The sequence below is a fragment of the Malaclemys terrapin genome, chromosome 8, assembly GCF_027887155.1.
Source record: "Malaclemys terrapin pileata isolate rMalTer1 chromosome 8, rMalTer1.hap1, whole genome shotgun sequence".
NCBI classification, from domain to species: domain Eukaryota; kingdom Metazoa; phylum Chordata; order Testudines; family Emydidae; genus Malaclemys; species Malaclemys terrapin.
The window spans coordinates 97811230-97829998 of record NC_071512.1 but is presented as its reverse complement, the minus strand read 5'-3'; the positions used below and the strand labels follow the sequence as shown (position 1 = coordinate 97829998).

General features: G+C 45.8%; 1 protein-coding gene across 5 annotated transcripts in view; it reads left to right on the top strand.

Annotated features, from left to right (window-relative positions):
* The window catches only part of ACOT11 (acyl-CoA thioesterase 11), a 74327-nt gene that overhangs the window by 38592 nt on the left and 16966 nt on the right, over nucleotides 1-18769 (top strand). For 3 of the 5 annotated variants that reach the window (XM_054037488.1, XM_054037489.1, XM_054037490.1), the window contains 8 exons: nucleotides 4189-4242; nucleotides 5712-5772; nucleotides 6360-6461; nucleotides 8972-9107; nucleotides 10266-10422; nucleotides 12893-13012; nucleotides 14266-14410; nucleotides 17554-17609. In XM_054037488.1, the coding sequence (XP_053893463.1) occupies nucleotides 4189-4242; nucleotides 5712-5772; nucleotides 6360-6461; nucleotides 8972-9107; nucleotides 10266-10422; nucleotides 12893-13012; nucleotides 14266-14410; nucleotides 17554-17609 (831 nt within the window). The remainder of the gene's footprint in view (nucleotides 1-4188; nucleotides 4243-5711; nucleotides 5773-6359; nucleotides 6462-8971; nucleotides 9108-10265; nucleotides 10423-12892; nucleotides 13013-14265; nucleotides 14411-17553; nucleotides 17610-18769) is intronic. The other 2 variants (XM_054037487.1, XM_054037493.1) reach the window with 2 other exon arrangements.

Genomic DNA, 18769 nt, shown 5'->3' with positions numbered 1-18769 from the left:
TCTTGTTTTAACATTTTCCTTTTAATTTTGTAGTCTATGGGTGCTGAAGCTAGGGAGCAGTTGGACCCAGTTGCAATAGATGGTATGGAGAGATCTTAGCTAGCTAGCTAGATACCTTCAACTCCCACCAGCCACTGGGAGCTGGCTTCAAGCTCAAACCTGTTTTAAACCTGCCAGCCCCAGTGGCTGATGGGAGTTGGCCACCTTTCTCCAGGGCAACCGTTGAGCTGGCCACTCCGCATGCAGTAGGCCTGAACAAGATCCAAACCCGAGAGGGGCGGGGAGAGATTCCCCTCCTTCCTGAAAGGTATCTTGTGTTTGTATTTGTTTCCAGGCTCAGGCCTGGCATTACTTGTGAGCTAGGTGGAAAGGCAGATTACCATCTAATAGATCAGAGCTCACTAGCAGTCCTCCCAAGGAGAGTTTCTGCAAATGTTCAGGGAAAACCCATCCAGTTTGGACCTCTATAGATTTGGACTCCATGGTGAAAACCCTGTAATCCCGCTGACTTGCCCTTGCTGCTTCTCCACTGTGGTGCAGGGAAAAGATCCCTATATGAAAAATTAATTTGCTGAAAATGAGTGAAATCTCCAAAAGCTGGTAGTTTTGTTTTGGGAATCTCCTTTGCCGCCCAGTATGATGATAGTTAGATGCCTGACGTAGCAAATTCACGAGTGTGAGGGAGTTGCCATTCTCCTAGAAGAGTTAGAGTCCAAACTACATCTTCCAAGTAGAGATCACAAAACTTTCTAGAGGCATTTGGGGTGGACTGGGGCTGAGAGGTTCTTGGGAATTCACCTACGTAGAAACCAGGAATCGAGGCTCATCTTTGCTATTCCTCCATTAGGCAGATGTGAGGGGGACAGCTGAGTCCTGCTAAACTGAGCGGGATGGGAGCAGGATTACAAGTGGTCCTGCACAGGGCTCTAGTTGGTACCACTCCAGTGATTGGCCATGATAGAGAGTCAGAATTCTCCTTTTCCAAAGTCATGGCTCTGTCATAGAATCCTAGAATGTCAGGGTTGGAAGGGACCTCAGAAGGTCATCTAGTCCAACCCCCTGCTCAAAGCAGGACCAATCCCCAGACAGATTTTTACCCCAGTTCCCTAAATGGCCCCCTCAAGGATTGAACTCTCAACCCTGGGTTTAGCAGGCCAATGCTCAAACCACTGAGCTATCCCTCCCCCCATTACCAGCTTGTCCTGGGCTGGAAGCTTGACGTTGCTCTAAGGTCTCATCCTCTTCACAAAGAAACCTTTTAATGAAGCCTAAAATCCTGGTTTTTAACAATTGAGTCAGGGGACTTGATGTGGACTAGTCACACTGAGCTTCATGGTAGGAGCAGGGTTTACCCCTGACTAGCTGACACAATGCTGATCCTGACTTGTCCTCTTCGACGCCGTCCTGTCACCAAACGCGTTGTGGAGAATCGCGTTCAGTCGTGTTCAGATCTCCTAGTGAAGATGGGCCAGGGCTGCGCTTTCCTGCACGGTGGACAATCTGGAGAAAGCAGTTAGCCGAGGAGTTATTTTCCTAGAACACTCTTCCCACTCTTCTCTAGAGCTCACTGGTATGCACGACTGGGGTCACTCAGGAGTCCAATCTCCTCTTAGAACAAAAGAGGTAAAAACATCTCAGCCCGTGTTTTTGGGTTTTCAGGCTGGGGTGGCCCCCGGGGAACAATGGCTCTCTCCTACTTTGACTTCCATGCAGATCAAGACCTTGTACGGTACTTGGAACTGTCTGACAGAGAAATCCAGCTCGCTGGAACTCCTCCCTAGTTGGGGGAGTCAACGGGGCCTAGTGATCTCACTAAATCAGTGTGTGCTGTGCTGTTTGGTTTCTGCAGCCCTTCTTTGTCTCGGGATGATCGGGAGTGCTGTAGAGGTCAGAATGTCTGCCCTCTGCTTCCTCCTCCCTCATCTCTTCATGTCTTTGCTCCACACCTGCCCTGTTACCCTCTTCTCCCTGCTCCTCTTCCCTTCTGTGTCCCCTTTCCCTTCGCTTTTCTTTCCATTTAGCTGATCCCCTCGTAACTAAACCCAGCCCCCCAAAACTTACGGGAACTAGTGTGCTGTTCATCACATTGGTCACTCTGCTTGTGTGTTCTGCCCTGTCCCTCACCCGGTGTCTGTCTTGTCTAGTTGGACTGTCATCTCTTTGGGGCGGGGACCACCTGCTATTTTGTGTTTTGTACCACGCCAATCACCTCCTTGGTTGGCCCTTAAGCATCACCATAATAAGCATAATCTGAGGGTCAGAGGCCAAAGGATGGGGGGGGGGGAATTCTGGCCTAATAACCTGGGTAGCCCTTTCGGCATTAGTGCCGCAGGATCATGAGAATCGGTGCCTGAGCCTCTGTTGTCAGGTTAATGGGCTCCTGTTGCAGACAGAGGGATTGGAACATTTAGAAGTGATCGTTACAATTGGTGCTATCCGGCCTCATGCGTGGTCACTGCCTCGGGGCGGTGTCTGCTTTGCTTAAAGAGCCAGCAGTGGCCACTTGCATACACACATCCCTTGGTCATGGATGGAGAGAGAACTTCAGTAATAAAGCATGTGCCCCTCCCACTTGAGACAAGGAGAGAGTCTGGAAGCCACATGTAATTAGCAGTTTGCTACAGACCTTGTAGCCAGCCACTAGGACACCTGATTACATGTGCTGTGCCAGTGTGTGTACACGTCCTTGCCAGGACTTGTGGGCCAGCCATGTGTATCTTTGGAGAAGATCCATCATGTAAAACATGGTGAGGTGGGAGGGAACGCAGGCAGCAGGGTCTCTACTTGAACGATGTAGAGCTCTTCTGCCGAAAAGCTGTAGCCATCTTTATCTGTGGAGGAATTACCTGAAACATGAGGTCCTGTTTCAATAAGCTCCTCTAGATTGATTTCACTGGTACCTTAAAGCAGGTTTGAATCCCGCTGTTGTCTGTGCCATAATGTTCCTGCCTTTAGTCACTGCTACTGCAGGAGTGTTGGGATTGCTGCACACACAGAGCTCCGGAGAAGTTCTGAAATGTCCTTGGGCCAATAACCTGCCCCCTTGGAAAGCTTTGTATGTTCACCGCTCCAGAGGTTTCAGTGGGCGCTGCATGGGCCATGGGCTCACCTGCAGGGATCCATTAAGGGAGTCTGGGGTAGAACCTGGAACTGACCCCAGATTTCCTAAGCCCTAGTTCAGGGCCTTCCTCCCAGGGTGGACCTCATCCAAAGTCCACTGAAGCCAATGGGAGCCTTTATATTCATTCCAATGGGCTTTGGATCAGTTCCATAGTTTCTCTTTGTTTCCTCTGTGTGCATGGGGTGTTTTATTTCCCCCTCCAGACACCCCACAACAGGGAAGAGAAACGCATTAAAACCCAGGAAAATGTGATTTGTAAAACCACCGATATTGACAGTGGGTTGTTGCCGTTCCTGAAACTACTCACTTAGCTTTTAAAAAGAACTGACTAGATTTCAAATTGACAGTGTCCTGTTAAGCGTGTGCTGGCATGTGTGTAAGAGGGCTTGTCTGTGGGTTTATCTCAAGAAGAGACCTGTGAGTGAGTTCCTGTACCCTGGCACTGACCCTTTGATTCAGCCCAGTGCTAGAAAAGCTGTCAATGAGGTGCAAGAAGTGAAGAGAAAGCTGATTGGGTCTCATGGGGCTAGGGGAGTGCTAAGGCCAGAGGTCTGTCCCACTAAGGCTTTGACTTCCTGACTCCAGTTCTGTCCATTCTAATGCAGTCTGCAGCAAAAATCAACATGAGCAAATGGAAAACGACTTCTAAAAATGCACAGTATTGGATAAACAGAGAACACTAGGCTAGGCAGGGGGCAATCTGGGGCTACTTTCTATCATGCAAAGTGGGAATGTGTTACCACTTCTTCCTAGTCTCCTCCCACATCCCCTCCCTTTGTCTTCTGAGTCTAGTCCATTCACCTTATGCATCTGATCGTAAACTTAGTGTGAGGTCTCTGGGGCAGGAATTGTAATCTTGTTACCCTGTTTGTATAGCTCTTACCACATTGGGACTCTGATCCCCAGAGTTCCCAGTCAGGGTGACAGCAGCAGAAATAATCCATGAATCCAACAAAATCAAAGCTTATTCCTAAAATGTGGTGGTGAGTTCTGTAGATGATGATGTACAATACACCGAGAGAGGACAACATCCTTGGTACCCAAACCCTCCTTTTCTTTTGTATCAGACAGATTCAGATAATGCCTCCCTGGCAGCAGCAGCATGGGAAGAACAATGTCTGGTATGACTACGGAAAGTTACAACAGTAGACTAGATTTAGCAGCTGGCCTAACCTAGTGGTGGTGTGTTATAGTAGCATTAACCTGATTGACACCAGTGTTCCGTACCTACTGGCTTTGACATGCACGGAGGCCATTCTCTTAAACTTTGCATTTTTTTTCTGAAATCAGAGATCACTTTTATGCCAACATCAAGCCAACCTCCACTGGAATTGAGAAGAGCCGGCATTCCCAAGGAGGTGTGATTGATTGCGAGAGCCGTGCATGTAAAATGTAGCGTTAGCTGGCCGTTGCCTGCTCTGGCTTCTAGGAACCATAACTAATGATATGCAGCATCTTCTCTTGGACCAAGGGCTCATGTCTGTGCCTAAAAACTCTCAGGGTGGCTCCCAAAACTAGGGTGTTCTGCACCTTGTAGGATTGGGCCTCCAATGTGCACTGTATCAGAGATAGATGGCTTTCCTCACTAAGTGGCCATAGGTATGGCATGTGTCACGCTCAGCTGGAATGAAATTTGAGTGAAACTTTACACGACATCCACTTCCATACTCACAAGTTTGCTGCAGTGATCGCAAATGGGAATCACAGTAATACGTCAGCTTTTTGCAAACTGTTTTTTCTTATTAGAGCCAGCTGACGCAGCAACACTGATCATGTTATACAAGAGTGCCCTGACTGTTCTACAGTAGTGCCTATTACATGCTGCTTCTTACCTAAGATGGCTAAAACTGAAATAGATCTGAAGGAAGGAAAATACTTCTCTATTTTTGCATCTTGTTTAGTCCGTTTCCTTGTTTTCCCTGTAGAGTCAGTCCATCAGTTTCCATGGGTCTTTCACTTGGGAGACAGAAACATTTTGAAAAACAAGAAAATGGGATTTTAAATCCCCCAAAACTAGTAAAGATGCTTGGTGGCAGTAGTGGGATCTGAAATTACTTTGAATCCAGCTCTTTTAAAAACTGACTAGATTTCATGTTAACTTTGTCTTTTAATAGGCTGATCTACTTAACTTTTATATTTCCGGACTTTTGAGGGATTACCTGTGCCGTGTTGCAGTAGCATTAACATTGTTTTTTTGCATTTTTTAAAAAAACAAACAAACAAAACTTAGAAATTAAAGGAGATGGGAGGATGTTCGGTTTTATATCACATTAGTTGGCAAAGTCTAGCTGGTGTCTAGCAGTATCCTAAATCAAGAAATGCAATTTTCTGACCAGGGATTGGTCTGATTTCTTCAGGTTGGAAGGGTGTGTACTTTTATAGTTCGTTTAAGGCCAATATGATAGCTCTGCACAAAAGCTGTTGCATGTCTTATCAATAGAAGAAGGTACCGGCAATGCTGCTCCTGATAGTCAATCTGTGAAAGGTGCTGCTTTCTGTTGTAGCACTGTTGGTTTCCAACTTGTGTTTTGTGTCTCTAGCAAGGCCGATTGGCATCTTCCACTGACACCTTATTGTATTTTTTTTCCAGTGTTGGGCAAGTTGTTAACATCAAAGCCAAAGTAAACCGAGCCTTTAACTCTAGCATGGAGGTTTGTATGCTTTAACCCGCTATCTTGTGGGGCTTCCTATTCTCCAGCTTTACTGTGACCCTGCATGCCAGTGCTACTGTGGACCCAGCTCTAGGGGGTTCGTCTCTTCTCTTTCCTTAACTTTGATCATTTTAGTAATCTAGTAATAACCCCTAGAGGGTGATTCTATTCTGCTAGTCTTTGTGTGTTTTGGTCGCCTTTGTTCAGGGGAGTGGCCGTATGATCTGGGATGTGTGGTTTTCATTGTGGTGACCAGGGAACTAGCCTTGTGATCTGTTCACTAGACAACCATGTAACTTGCAATGCAGTCGTTGCTCTCACTGTTCCCGTTTGAAGGGAATCAAAATTATCAATTGCTAAACTGGGACCAAGCACCAGGACGGTGTGTAGGGCTAGCCTACAAACACGACCTCTTCCTCTCCCAAATAATTCTACATTGGATTTGAATCCTCAGACTTTCTTCTCACGTGGTGCCTTGTCAGGTTGTTCAAACTGTCTTTTTCCCCCAATAGAAATAATTCAAACTGAACAAGTCTCCCCTATCTATCACATTCTGTTCAATGCCTTTCTATTGTGACCCCTTCCAGGTTGGCATACAGGTCAGCTATGAAGATCTGTGCAGCGGGAAGCAGTGGAATGTGTGTAAGGCCTATGCTACTTTTGTTGCACAAGGCAAAGCAACTGGCAAGGTAGGAACAGATCCTGCAGAAATCAGGCTGGTGTAATTTCTACCTGTCGGTTCTTGGCACTGACAAGAACCTGCTTTTGGGATCTGATCCAGCATCTATTGGAAAGACATCCAGTGCTTCAAAGGGCACTGGATTAGGCCTATAAAACCCAGTGAAGATTATTTTTTATGTGACACCACTGATGTCTGCTGGAACTCTAAGTCTGACACAATGTAATTCTTAGTTGTATTTTTGTAGCATTTATGACCATTCTTTGGCATATGTATGAAGACAGTAGTCATTTTGTATTGACACTGTTCGTATATGTTTTAGCAAAATGGGGCCGTGATCTGACTGGCCTCAAAGTGCTACCACAGTGTCAATGTGAAATAACTTACTCTGTATTGCAGGGTTTGTTGAACATCTGTATAAACTGTTTTTTCATTAGCTGCCTGCCTAGCTGGTTCTCTTCATAAAAGGGACTAGATTTCTCAAAGGGTTTGTAGGTAGGTTTATAAACATTAACAAATAAATGGCATTCCTATTCATTTACTCAATTTTTTTTTAAGCTGATACTTTATGGTTATTAAAAATCCCACAGTGTGCTGGAAGCTAGTCCCAGAGTCCTAGCCAAACTCCTATTTGGGTAATTGCCTTTCACCTAAAACATCCTCTGTAGCCTCAGTTGAATATGGTAGCCTTCACCCCACATCTTACACCACTGCATAGTAATGAAGTGTGCTGCTAAGCTGTTTGCATATTTTACTTAAAGACAGGGTGGATTGATTTAAATCACCAATTTTAATCATGATTTTAACCATCAAGCAGAAAACCTTGACTTTAAATTTTATCTATTTTTTTAAACAATGGTGTTTTGCATTTGTACTTTGTAATTCTTTTCCTAAAGATAGGTTGATTCTCAGTGGCTGGTAACCATTAAAACCTGTTGCGTTTCAACCAGATATACTCTCTATACTAAATTTTGTGCTTCTTTTTGCTAACCAGGAGGATCTGTATATGTTGATTTAAGCAATTAGATAGCTTAGCTTAACTTACATTTATTCAGATTTTTTTAAATATTTTTATGTTAGAAAAAGGTGAACGTTGAATTTTTTTTATTTACCTAGATTAATTTGTACTTGAAATTTTGTATTTGGATGGAAATTAAATTAAAAATGCACAAAACCAGCATTTTAATTTATTTACTAAATAAAACTGCCTTAAGTGTGCTGGATACATAAAAGAGAGAGCTTATCAGAACACATTTTTCATTGTAAAACCAATTTATTAAGTTTAGATGATGAAGAGTTTATCAGTTAGCAAAGTGAACAGATTGTTTCTGGTCACCATGTCCTTCAAGATTTTAGATCTAGTATATCTCATCCTTTCACACCTAGTTTTTAGTCACATTTTGGAAGAGAGAAATCAAGCTTTCCTGCTTTTTCAATTCCCAGTTCGTTTCTTCTCCTTGAACGAACTAGTCATTGAACTGAACTAGCTGAATACACTGAAATGAAGCAAATATTCTCTGTGCACCTGCAGAAGAGGTTACAGCTGTCGAAAGCTAGTTTAGCACTTCCACAAACTCTGACTCCAGGTGCTTCTCTGCCAGTTCACTGGGCTGACTTTCTTTAAAACCGGGTAGCAAACATATACGGCGTAATGTATTTTGTACTTAATTTAAAATATTTTAATAGATTATAGCAAATTTAAACCTTCGCATAGGTTGTCAATTCAAATGTTATTTAAATAGGCATGAGGTAGCTGTTAGAGCAAACTGCTGGGAGTCGGGCGATCAGTATTCTATTCATGGCTCTGACAAAGTCCCTACCCTTCTGTTCACCTTTGTGCCAGTTTCCCCATCTGTAAAGTCAAGTTAATACTTGCCTACCTCAGATAAAGGGACCTCGTCCACTGGACTGGGAGTGAAAGAGCTGGGCATTCAACCCAGGTGTTAGCACTGACCTGCTGTGTGAGGGCTAGTCACGTCCATTTCTGCGTTTCTATTTCCCCACTCACCTTTTGTCTTGTTTTTTGTAGATAGTTCTTGCCCCAAAGAACTTAGTCTTTGGCTGAATGTTTGTACGGGGCTTAGTCCCATGAGGTCCTGATCTCAGCTGAGGTCTGCAGGTGCTGCTGTAAAGCAAATAGTCATTCCTGTTAGTCAAGTGCTTTGAGATTTCCTGATGGAAGGTGCTTTGGATGCAAAAGACTCCTTTGTGTGGAGAGTAAAGTGCTTTGGGATTGTTTGGGAAGAAAGGCACAAGGAGGATCTCGGTCTTGTGGAGAAGCAGCACCATCTACAAGCGAGCAGAAGAATTCAGTCCCCTAAGGAATCAGATTTTCTCCATTCATACTAACGCTGGAGTTTATCCCTGGAGATGCCAGTTAGAATACAAAAGTCCTGCAGATAAATAGGAACATCCTCACTCCTTGATGTCCCCTTTGATCAATGAACCGCGTCCCCCGGGACCGGCGTGGAGATGGGGAACGAGCTAAACACTGGCACTCTGTCTTCTCTTGGCATGTAGATGAAGTTAAAGCCGCTGGCTCCTCAGACCGAGGAGGAGAAGATGGAACACAGCATTGCTGCTGAGCGCCGCCGAATGCGCCTGGCCCACACCGACACCCTCAAGGATCTCCTCACCAACAGCACCCTGCAGACTGGTAAGCTGCCCTGCGGACCCTGCCCCTGAACAAAAGCAAACCTCGAAACTGTGCCTGGTGCTTGCCTGACTGCTTTGAGCTGGGGTCCGAAAACAGTCGGTCATGTCTGTGTCAGGAAAATAATTCCACAACTTGGTGTAGGGTTACTGGGTAGCAATATTCAGAGAGCTATACAAGTATTCACTATTCCTTGCTAGATCCCTGCCAGGTAGGTAAGTAAATACTCTTCCCATTTTACAGGTGGGAGAAATTGAGGCAGAGAGAGAGAGACCGTGACTTTGCCAGGGCCACACAGTGAGTTGCTGGCAGACCTGGGTTAAAAGACAGCATTTCCTAGCTCCCAGTCCTGTGCTATCCTCCAGACTGTGCTGCCTCTGATCTCTATCCCATAAGCCTGGCCTCCACTATGAGGTTCTAGCCACCCAAAAGACACTCACCATGTGTCGCTGCTTCTTGCCTTGGCTCATTGCTTTTGTAAAAAGCCCTTTATTCCAGTGGGTTGGTTAGAAGGGTGATGCTGTGTCTGCAGCACAGGACTGGTGGGGAAGGAGATCAGGGTCCTGTTTCAGCCTCTGCCACAGATTTGATCTTGGGCAGCGCTGCACCTCTCTGCCATTGTGAAACGGAGATAATCTCTACTTCACGACAGTTGTGAGGCAATTGCATGAATGTCTGCACCATGCTCAGAGTTCATCTGATGGAAGGTGCTATCCATGCAAAACACTCGGTGGTAATGTTCTGCAAAGCCACAGAGACTAGCTGGATCTGACCCCTCATCTCGTACACCATAGGCTTTCAGGGACGGAGCTTGCTGAGGAGAAGGCTCCCAACCTCTTTCGGGGAAGAGCACCTTGCACTGCTCCCCGGTGAACGCTCTCCTCCATTGAGCAGGGACAATGAGCTGCTCTCAAAGCCACCTCAGCTGGCCTCACTTGGATGGCTGGTGACTGTGTAATGGGGGAATCCTTCTGCAGTCAGCAAGGCAGTGAACAGTCCCCTGGGCTGGAAGGGGCCAGGGCATGGTGGTGGATGAGAAAACGGTGTTTGTTTGTTTTTTGTTTTGTAGCAATTAGTTGAGTGATGACTTGTGCAAATAGCCCAGTGGGGTGAGTCCTTTCCACATGCCACTCTGGTAAACGCGTGTTTCTTTCATGCCAGAGCGTGAGAACGGAGACTGCAACACCGTGGTGCCTGCTGAAAAGACCAGGGTGGAGAGCGTGGAACTGGTGCTGCCCCCTCATGCCAATCATCAGGGGAACACGTTCGGAGGCCAGATCATGGCATGGATGGAAAACGTGGCCACGATAGCAGCAAGGTGCAGTTCTGAGCTTCTCCTCCCCAAGGCTGGAGACGCCTCTGTCACAGGAGAGGTTCTGATTGCATGTGCTGTTAGCATATTTTGCTCCTTCATTACCTAGTCCGGTGGTGAGGCACAGCAAGACGGTACAGCAGTCAGGGAGGAAGAATACTGTGCAAGTGAAGTGACACGGGGGAGGGGGTGGTGCCAGGTAATTATCTGCCCACGACTCAAGGGGTTAGTTCCTCTGGTCTTGGCAAGAACAGACCCTCTGAACTTTAATGACCACTATGGTCAGGACCTAAACTTTGTTTCCAGTCAGGCCACTGGGCCTACAACCGCCCAGCACTCCAATGCCCTGCTTGGGCATGGGTTTGGCATTGACGCTAAGGGAAGAGTGCCACCACTGAGATGCCAAGAGCACTTTCTCTCTTGAGCAATGTAGCCTTGCGGATCTCCTCCCCGCATACTGACTAGGCCCAGTCCTCACAGCCTGAGATGGGGTGGACTCAAACTGCCTTTTCCATGTTGCTGATTCTCCACCCGAGCGCTACTCTTGGGGAGCGAGCTTTGACTAGCCTGCCTGACTAAGGGATGCCATCTTTGGAGTTTGCTTAGTGGGACAAATTCCTATGTCATGATGTCGTCATTGCATCACACCACAAGGTTTTACCATGGTGGGTCCGGTCCGGAAGATAACCTGGGGGATGGGGGCATGTCTCTGAGTCCCATGAGCAAGGTGGGAATCACACCATCGAAATAGATCCCACAGAATTAGCTTCACCCCTTGACTGAGGCTGCACGGTCTCACGTGCGCCTTCCTTCTGGTGAGGCAGCTCCGTTGTCGGGAGTGTAATGCCCTTGGCCTGACTGTAGCAGTATGTTTCCCCTGTGAGGGGGCTTTCCGTGTGTGTGTGTGTGTGTGTGTGTGTGTGTGTGTGTTTGGAAGCAGCTCTTCTGCAAAGCCGGCCAGTGTTTCTGTTCACGTACAAATACATAGTCTGGTGCGATGTCGTGACCAGGGACAGATTTCTAGTGTACTGTTGTGATCCTGAAAATGCTTCTTCATGACCTGGGGCAAGTCGCTTCATTGCTCGGCACCTCAGGAGAGGGGGGATAGCGGTGATTCCCGCTTTTGTAAAGCGCATTGAGAGTGCCTGATGAAAAGAGCTATATAAGAACTGGGTGATATTTATTCTAAACCTTGAAGGACGTCCAGGACTGATGTATTTTGTCATAGATAAATCAGCAGTTGTCCATTAGATGGTGCTCTGTATGCATGAATTATGGGCATTCTGAATCCTCTGTGTGTTATGTGATGGGAAGGGAGGTAGTGAAGGAGTTAAATGTCTTACCCCATTTTTTACCATCTACCTTTTCGGGGTTTAGTTTTTTGATCTTCAGAGACTAACTTTGAGTTCTCAGGTTGACTCGTACTGAACAAGGAGTAGTCTCTGTGTTCTGATTTTACAGTGGAGTGGGAACAATAGCCCCAGAACAGCTGCACTTGAAGGGCACTGGTAGAGATTCAGAGCAAATTTTTCTCTTTTTCTCTCTCCCCCCTCCACAACCCCACCCCCCGCTAATTATTTAATCATAAAATGTACATCGCGCTCCAGACGCACTTGGGTTGGCTGCCGGTATCCTTGCACTGCCAGTATGACTGTTGCATTCTTGCTTCTCTGCCAAAATAAATGTGGGCCCAAGTCCCACGCCATCATTTGGGCGCCTACCAAATGCTAACACTGCAGTGCGGTAGCAGAAGGAAGACGCACTGTGAAGGACTCTGTTCTTTGGATGACGTTTTTTAAACCAAGCTTCTTTCTCTCTAGCTCTAGTGACGAAGGGGGAGGTAAAGAAGGACCACGGGATCCTTGAGTGGAAAGGGGGTATAACCAGTGACCTGGCTACAGAGACTGGCTTGTAATGAGCTGATCTGGTGGTGGCTTATTGGCAGAGTGTTGCCCTGCCACATGGGAAACGCAGAGTGTGGTCCCAGTCGTTCGCGCTCTCAGTTGGCTAGAAAAGGGTGCTTCTCTCTGCACAAGTGACCCTCAGAGCTTGGAGAATGATTAGTCACAACATGGGGAATCCGGGCCAAGAGGCTTGGGCCCGAGGCAAAAGACACATTCTCAGGGGAATACAGACCTCAATGGCTGCCTTTCTGAGGGCAGCAAATAGGCCCGAATATCTCAGGCTGGCTGAGCATTGCTGGGGACTTTGTAATGGTGATAGCTGGGCCAGCATCAAAGTTTTTGCTTTGGGGTGGCTGCATATACCTGTGTCACCTGACAAGAACCTGCCTCCTATCCTGTTCTCAGGGCTCTCTGGCTTGAGTGGTTTCCCTTTTGTGCACGAACACTTGCGCAGGTCTGCTATTTTGTCCAGCAGCGGGGCATGCACACTGGTTGATATGTTGGCTTGGCGAAATAGTTTCCTCCATTTTGAGTGCATTTTGCAAATCAAATCTCTCTCTCCCTTCCCACAGCCGGCTGTGCCATGCCCACCCCACTCTGAAGACCATTGAAATGTTCCATTTCAGGGGACCATCACAAGTTGGGGACCGCCTCTTGTTAAAAGCTATTGTTAATAATGCATTCAAAAACAGGTACATCTTTTTCTGGTTCAGGGTTTTGAATGGATTTTGATAAGAAAGTTAAACAGAAGCTTGCACTTTTGTCTTTGAAAACAAAACGGTGCAAATTATTGGCTGCTGGATTTACACAAATGAAGAAAAATAATTGAACAGAAAGGAATTGCCAATGTTCGATATCTGTTGTAAAACGAGTTCAGTATCTGGTTCTATATAAAGAGATCAGTTATGTTAACAGCAGTGTTTTCCCCTTGAATTACAGAATGCATTACTGCAGGGATTCTCAAACTGGGGGGCGGGACCCCTCAGGGGGTCGCAAGGTTATTACATGGGGGGTCACGAGCTGTCAGCCTCCACCCCAAGCCCCACTCTGCATCCAGCATTTCTAATGGTGTTAAATATATTAAGTGTTTTTAATTTATAAAGGGGGTCGCACTCAGAGGCTTGCTATTTGAAAGGGGTCACCAGTACAAAAATTTGAGAACCACGGCATTACCGACTGTAAAATCAAGTTGATTCAGAAGTTCGGGTTGTAGATTGTTCTGAGAATAAATCTGAATTGGCTCGAATAGCTTGAAATGGGTTCAAATAAAAATAAATTCACAATCAATAAATTAATAGAAATAAAAGATAAAAAAGACCCCTTAAATCATCTAGTCTATTGCAGCCAATCACTGTGTGTCTTTATTTACTTCCTTTTATTCTACTTCCTACCTAAATCAGGTCAGGTCTAAACATCAGGCAGGAAAAAATGTGTTTTTACTGGGGGTTTTCAAAATCAACCTCCTTAATTCTCACACGAGAAGCAGTGAATTTTCAAAATAGACTTTTAGGCCCTAAATCTGCTCTCAGACAAAGTACATGCAACCTCCATTAAAATCCATGGGAGCTGTGTGTCTGGGGGCAAAATTTGCTTGACCTAATAGAGTGGTGCGTCCAGTCCAAGTGACCAGATTTAGTCAAAAAAGTGGAGGGGAAAATTTCAGATTTCATTGCAAAGATTTCCCTTTTTTGTTGAAATTTCAAATTTTGTTGAAAACTTGCATCAAGATTTGAAAAGTTGCGCGCACGCTGCTTGAGTCATGGCCTTTTTCTTGTCCTACTGATTGAGCTGGACTGATCTAGTAGGTCCACTCTTAGGCTCCTCTGCTTATTTATTGATAAATAAGCAATGAAATGTATGGCACACTGGATTCCTTTAGCTAGGTAGTAGCGTTGCTTTACGCCCCAGGCACTTAGCGATGATCTGCTTCCATTCTTCTTTCCAGCATGGAGGTTGGCGTTTGCGTCGAGGCCTATCGACAGGAAATGGAAGTTAGTCGAAGACACATCAACAGTGCCTTTATGACATTTGTTGTCTTGGATCAAGAGGGTCAGCCCAGTACCATTCCGATGGTGAAACCAGAAGCTGGGGTAAGAATGGAAACCATAATCAAGGCCTACAAAATGACATTGCCCACGTCGGTGGTCTTGTGCCGTGATGTAAGAATTTGGGGAAGTAGGATGCAGCTGAATCTTGTTTTGCCCCAAGCTTGACAGCCTTTAATTGTATTGCATTTATTGGATTCGCTGCAAAACAAATGCAGCTTGCTATAATGGAAATCAAATTGCTCAATAGAGAGTGAATTTACATTGATTATTTCATATTATTAATAATAATAAAAAATTTCCTATGTAGAGACTGAAATGTATTAGCCAGGCAAGACTTAACAGAGTATTGCTTACTATTTTGAACTCCTCTTTCTTGCAATTTATTGGAAAGAATGCGAATCTTAAACTGTTTAGCTTCTAAAGCATGTTTTACTTGCGTAGCCGTATGCTGGAGGGCATATCACAAAAGGAGGGCTAGTACGAGCATCCACTGAAGTCAATGGTAAAGCTCCCATTGATTTCAATGAGCAATGGGACCATATTTAGAGCCCTGCAAATCTGCAGATATCCGCACCCGTGGATGCAGATATCCGTGGACCATGTATTTCGAATCGCAGATCAGATGAGGATACAAATTTTGTATCCACCCAGTGCTCTAGACATGTTTTTAAAAGATATGTAGGCACCTAGAGGTGTAGATAAGCATCTAATGGGATTTTTAATCGCATCTATGCACCTAACTCCCATTGAAATCAAATACTTTAAAAAATCTGACCCTAAGGTTGAGGATCAGGGCTGAAGACTTCTAACCTCTCTGCCTTCAGTTAGTTCTAATAAAACAGACGGCACTTGGTATATGTAAGCTGTAAAAAAGTTCCAGATTTAAACATTGAAAGCCAGGAAAGTGTTTTTAAGGTAAATTATTTCTCATTTTTAGGAGTAAATCTTTTCCTGTTTTTAAAAAACACTTTTTTTCCCTATTTATCTTTTCCTATTTTTAACCCTGTATGTGCGACTGATGGGGAGGGATAGCTCAGTGGTTTGAGCATTGGCCTGCTAAACCCAGGATTGTGAGTTCAATCCTTGAGGGGCCCATTTAGGGACCTGGGGCAAAAATCTGTCTGGGGATTGGTCTATATGACCTCCTGAGGTCCCTTCCAATCCTGATATTCTATGAATGTCAGACCTGCTCAGGTGCGCAGGACCACGGCACCCCTCTAGCTGTCCATCTTCTTTGGCTTATGAGGCTATAAGCCCTTGTGCTATTACATATAACCGAAATTCTCCCTTAATCCAAGGGTCGGGGTGGAAGGTCCTGAATCCTATGCAGCCAATGTATGTAAAATAAATGATGCCTGGAGTCAGTCCATTTAGCCACAGATTATTTAGGAGAGAATGTCTTTGCTGCCCCTCCTGCTAGGATTTACCCTAGAGTACAGAGAGGTTTCTCAGTGTTGCCAATTTAGTCGTTTGTCTTTGCTCTCCCCCCCTATAAATCAAACCCCCTTCTCTAATTTCAGTTCCTGTGGAAATCACGGAGAGAATATTATTAAAAAAGCCAATGTTATGCTGATATTCATGGGCTTGGCAATGCCTGGTACAAAGAACAATGTAAACAAATTAGAACCATGAAGTATTGAGCTCCATCAGAACGAAGCAAGCAGGGAAGGAAGGAAGAGAAATTAGGGTTTTCAAATAAAGAGGAAAAACTGATCTTTTCCCTTCTAAAGAGAGAATGAGAATGTTTTGAAGTGTTTTAGAAGCGCATGAGTGCATCCCATGTTCCTTGAGGACTTCAGTGATTCAAACTGATAAACTAAATCAAAGTGTCTCTCTATGATCATATGAGGGCTGGTATATATTTCCAGTGCTTTGCTAACAGCTGAATGTACTTCAGGACACAAGTTGCTTCCAGGATTGGGGCCTTGCTGAGCACTTATTGCTTAAAGCCAGAGCATGAGAAGTTCCATGGAAGGGGGTGAGGGCTTTAACTGAAGTTCAAGTGAGGGGTGTAGGGAAATCCCCAGTGGTTGGCTGGCTCTGGAGCAGCAGATCTCAGATACCGCGCAAGGCTGAGACAACTGTAATGAATTTCTCCGTAATAGTGGTGGATTTAAACAAATCATGGAATCCAAAGGAGGCTGACTCGTGTTTAAAAAGTTCTTGTGAATCAGTGACTTGAATGTTAATGCAAATGGCAGTAAAACGGAAATATTTGCTGTAAATCAAGTGGTGCTATATCAGCCCATTTGGAAAATCAGAGGAAATTCACAGCCCGTATAGTAACTGGCAAGCAGCAGCATTGCCTAGCAGCGTGTGGCAAGGGAGCCTGGAAGTTAATGCAACACAACCATTTAACCAGTATCTTCTATACTAAGTCAAATAGCTATACAATGCTAACTTGCCTTCAGCCAGTGGCCCCGTCTACAAGTACAACCAAATTTTGTAACCAGTTTGGGACTCACGTGTGTCCTGGCTACAACAAACACAACTGAGTTGTCTGCACAGCAGGTTCTCCATACCCCTCCCCACCCCGCTCTCCCACACAGCACAAATGCATTGGCTGTGAGCCATCCACTTCTACCACATTGCATAGCTCTGTTGCGTTGGTACATTCTGGGAAAAACCTGATCAACTCCCCTATTCTGACTCCTCGGGGGTAGAATTCCCAGAGGCCAGGCATCTACACAGAGTAGCACCAGCAGCATGTGAGGCAATGCATGCTGGGATGGCTTACTGAGAGGAATGCTTGGTGGGAGAATTAGCCAGCCTGAGTGCACAGGCACAGTTGGGAGGCTCTGTCCATACTCCAAAAACAACAACAAACCCAATGCTGCTGACTTGCTGCCAGGAAGACAGTCCTAGGCTAGGCTGCTGGTGGGGGCAACACCCTGATCACTGCTAGGGTTGCCTGCCATGTGTTAACCATAGTGTGTGCAAACAATAGCCCTGGTTAGAGCTAACCAAGAACCAACCTAACAGCCGGAGCATGAAAAAGATCCGTGTCGTGTTTCCATTCACATCCCATGCATTTCCCCAGCCATGGCTGTTACCGAGACCAGCAGAGGCTGTGGGATTGGTTCGCGCATACGCTTTCTTAATGTTGAAAAACCTTTTTTTCCCGGTTAATAAATTTTATTATTTTTCCAAAACTTTAACCTCACAAACATGTTTCCATTTCACAGGATGGAGAAAGACGGTACAGAGAAGCCAGTGCTAGAAAAAAAATTAGATTGGACAGGTGAGTGAAAAGGATCCACCTCAAACTAAGAAGGAAAAAATAACCGGGGGGCTATAGCGTTTTAAATAGAACAGTGTGGTTTTTATTCCAGTCCACGTTCTGCTCTGAATGATCACATGCAGGTAACTCAGTAAAGGCTGGGATAATTGGAGGTAACCCATGGCTTTCTGTACCATGGAAGGTGCGGGTGGGTGTGATGGGGGAGGCCTAGGTGCCGACTCGTGGGTGCTCCGGGGTTGGAGCACCCATGGGGGAAAAAAAAAATAGTGGGTGCTCAGCACCCACCAGGAGCCTTGCGGATCAGCTCATTCCCCTCCCCCCCAGCGCCTCCCACCCGCCATCAGGCCCCACTGATCAGCTCCTCCCCCTTCCTCCCAGCACAGTCAGCTGTTTAGAGGCATGCGGAAGGTGCGGGGAGGGGGAGGAGCGGGCCCGGGAAGGGACAGGGCTGGGGCCTTGGGGGAAGGGGTGGAGTGGGGGCTGGGCAGAGCGCGGATGGAGCACCCCCTGGAAACGCAGGAAGTCAGCGCCTATGTGTGGGGGAGGGGTTGCACGCCATGGCTATGATAATATTTGGCACTTACATAGCACCTTCCATGTGAGGATTTCTCAAAGACTGGAGGAACTTAACCTTCCAGCGCTCCAGGAGTTCAGTTTGGGAAACTGAGACCAGAGTTCACAGCGTGTCAGTGTTGGAAACAGGATTTGAATTCAGGCCGGACTCCCAGTTGCCTTTCTAGTCCAACCTATTTGGTGCTGAGCTCAGCTTGAAGCAGAAAGACGCTCAAAGGAGCTCAGGAGAGGTGGCAGTTGCTCAAAGAGACAGTAGTAAGGTGCAACCCAACTCTCCCAATGTGAAGGAAAGATAGGAAGAACAGTAAGAGGTCAGTATGGCCCCATCAGGAACTCTTTAAGGATCTGAAAATCCAAAAGGAATCTATCAAAAAGTGCAGACGTGGACAAGCTGCTAAGGAGGAGTACACCAGAATCACACCAGCATGGAGGGACAATCGGAAAGTCTGCGGCACAAATGAGTTTCGGCTAGCAAGTGACATAAAAGGCAATCAGAAATGGGTTTATAAATCCATTAGGAAGAAGAGAAAGATGAAGGCAAGTGTAGGCCCCTAGTTAACAGGGAAGAAGAGCTAATAATGGACATC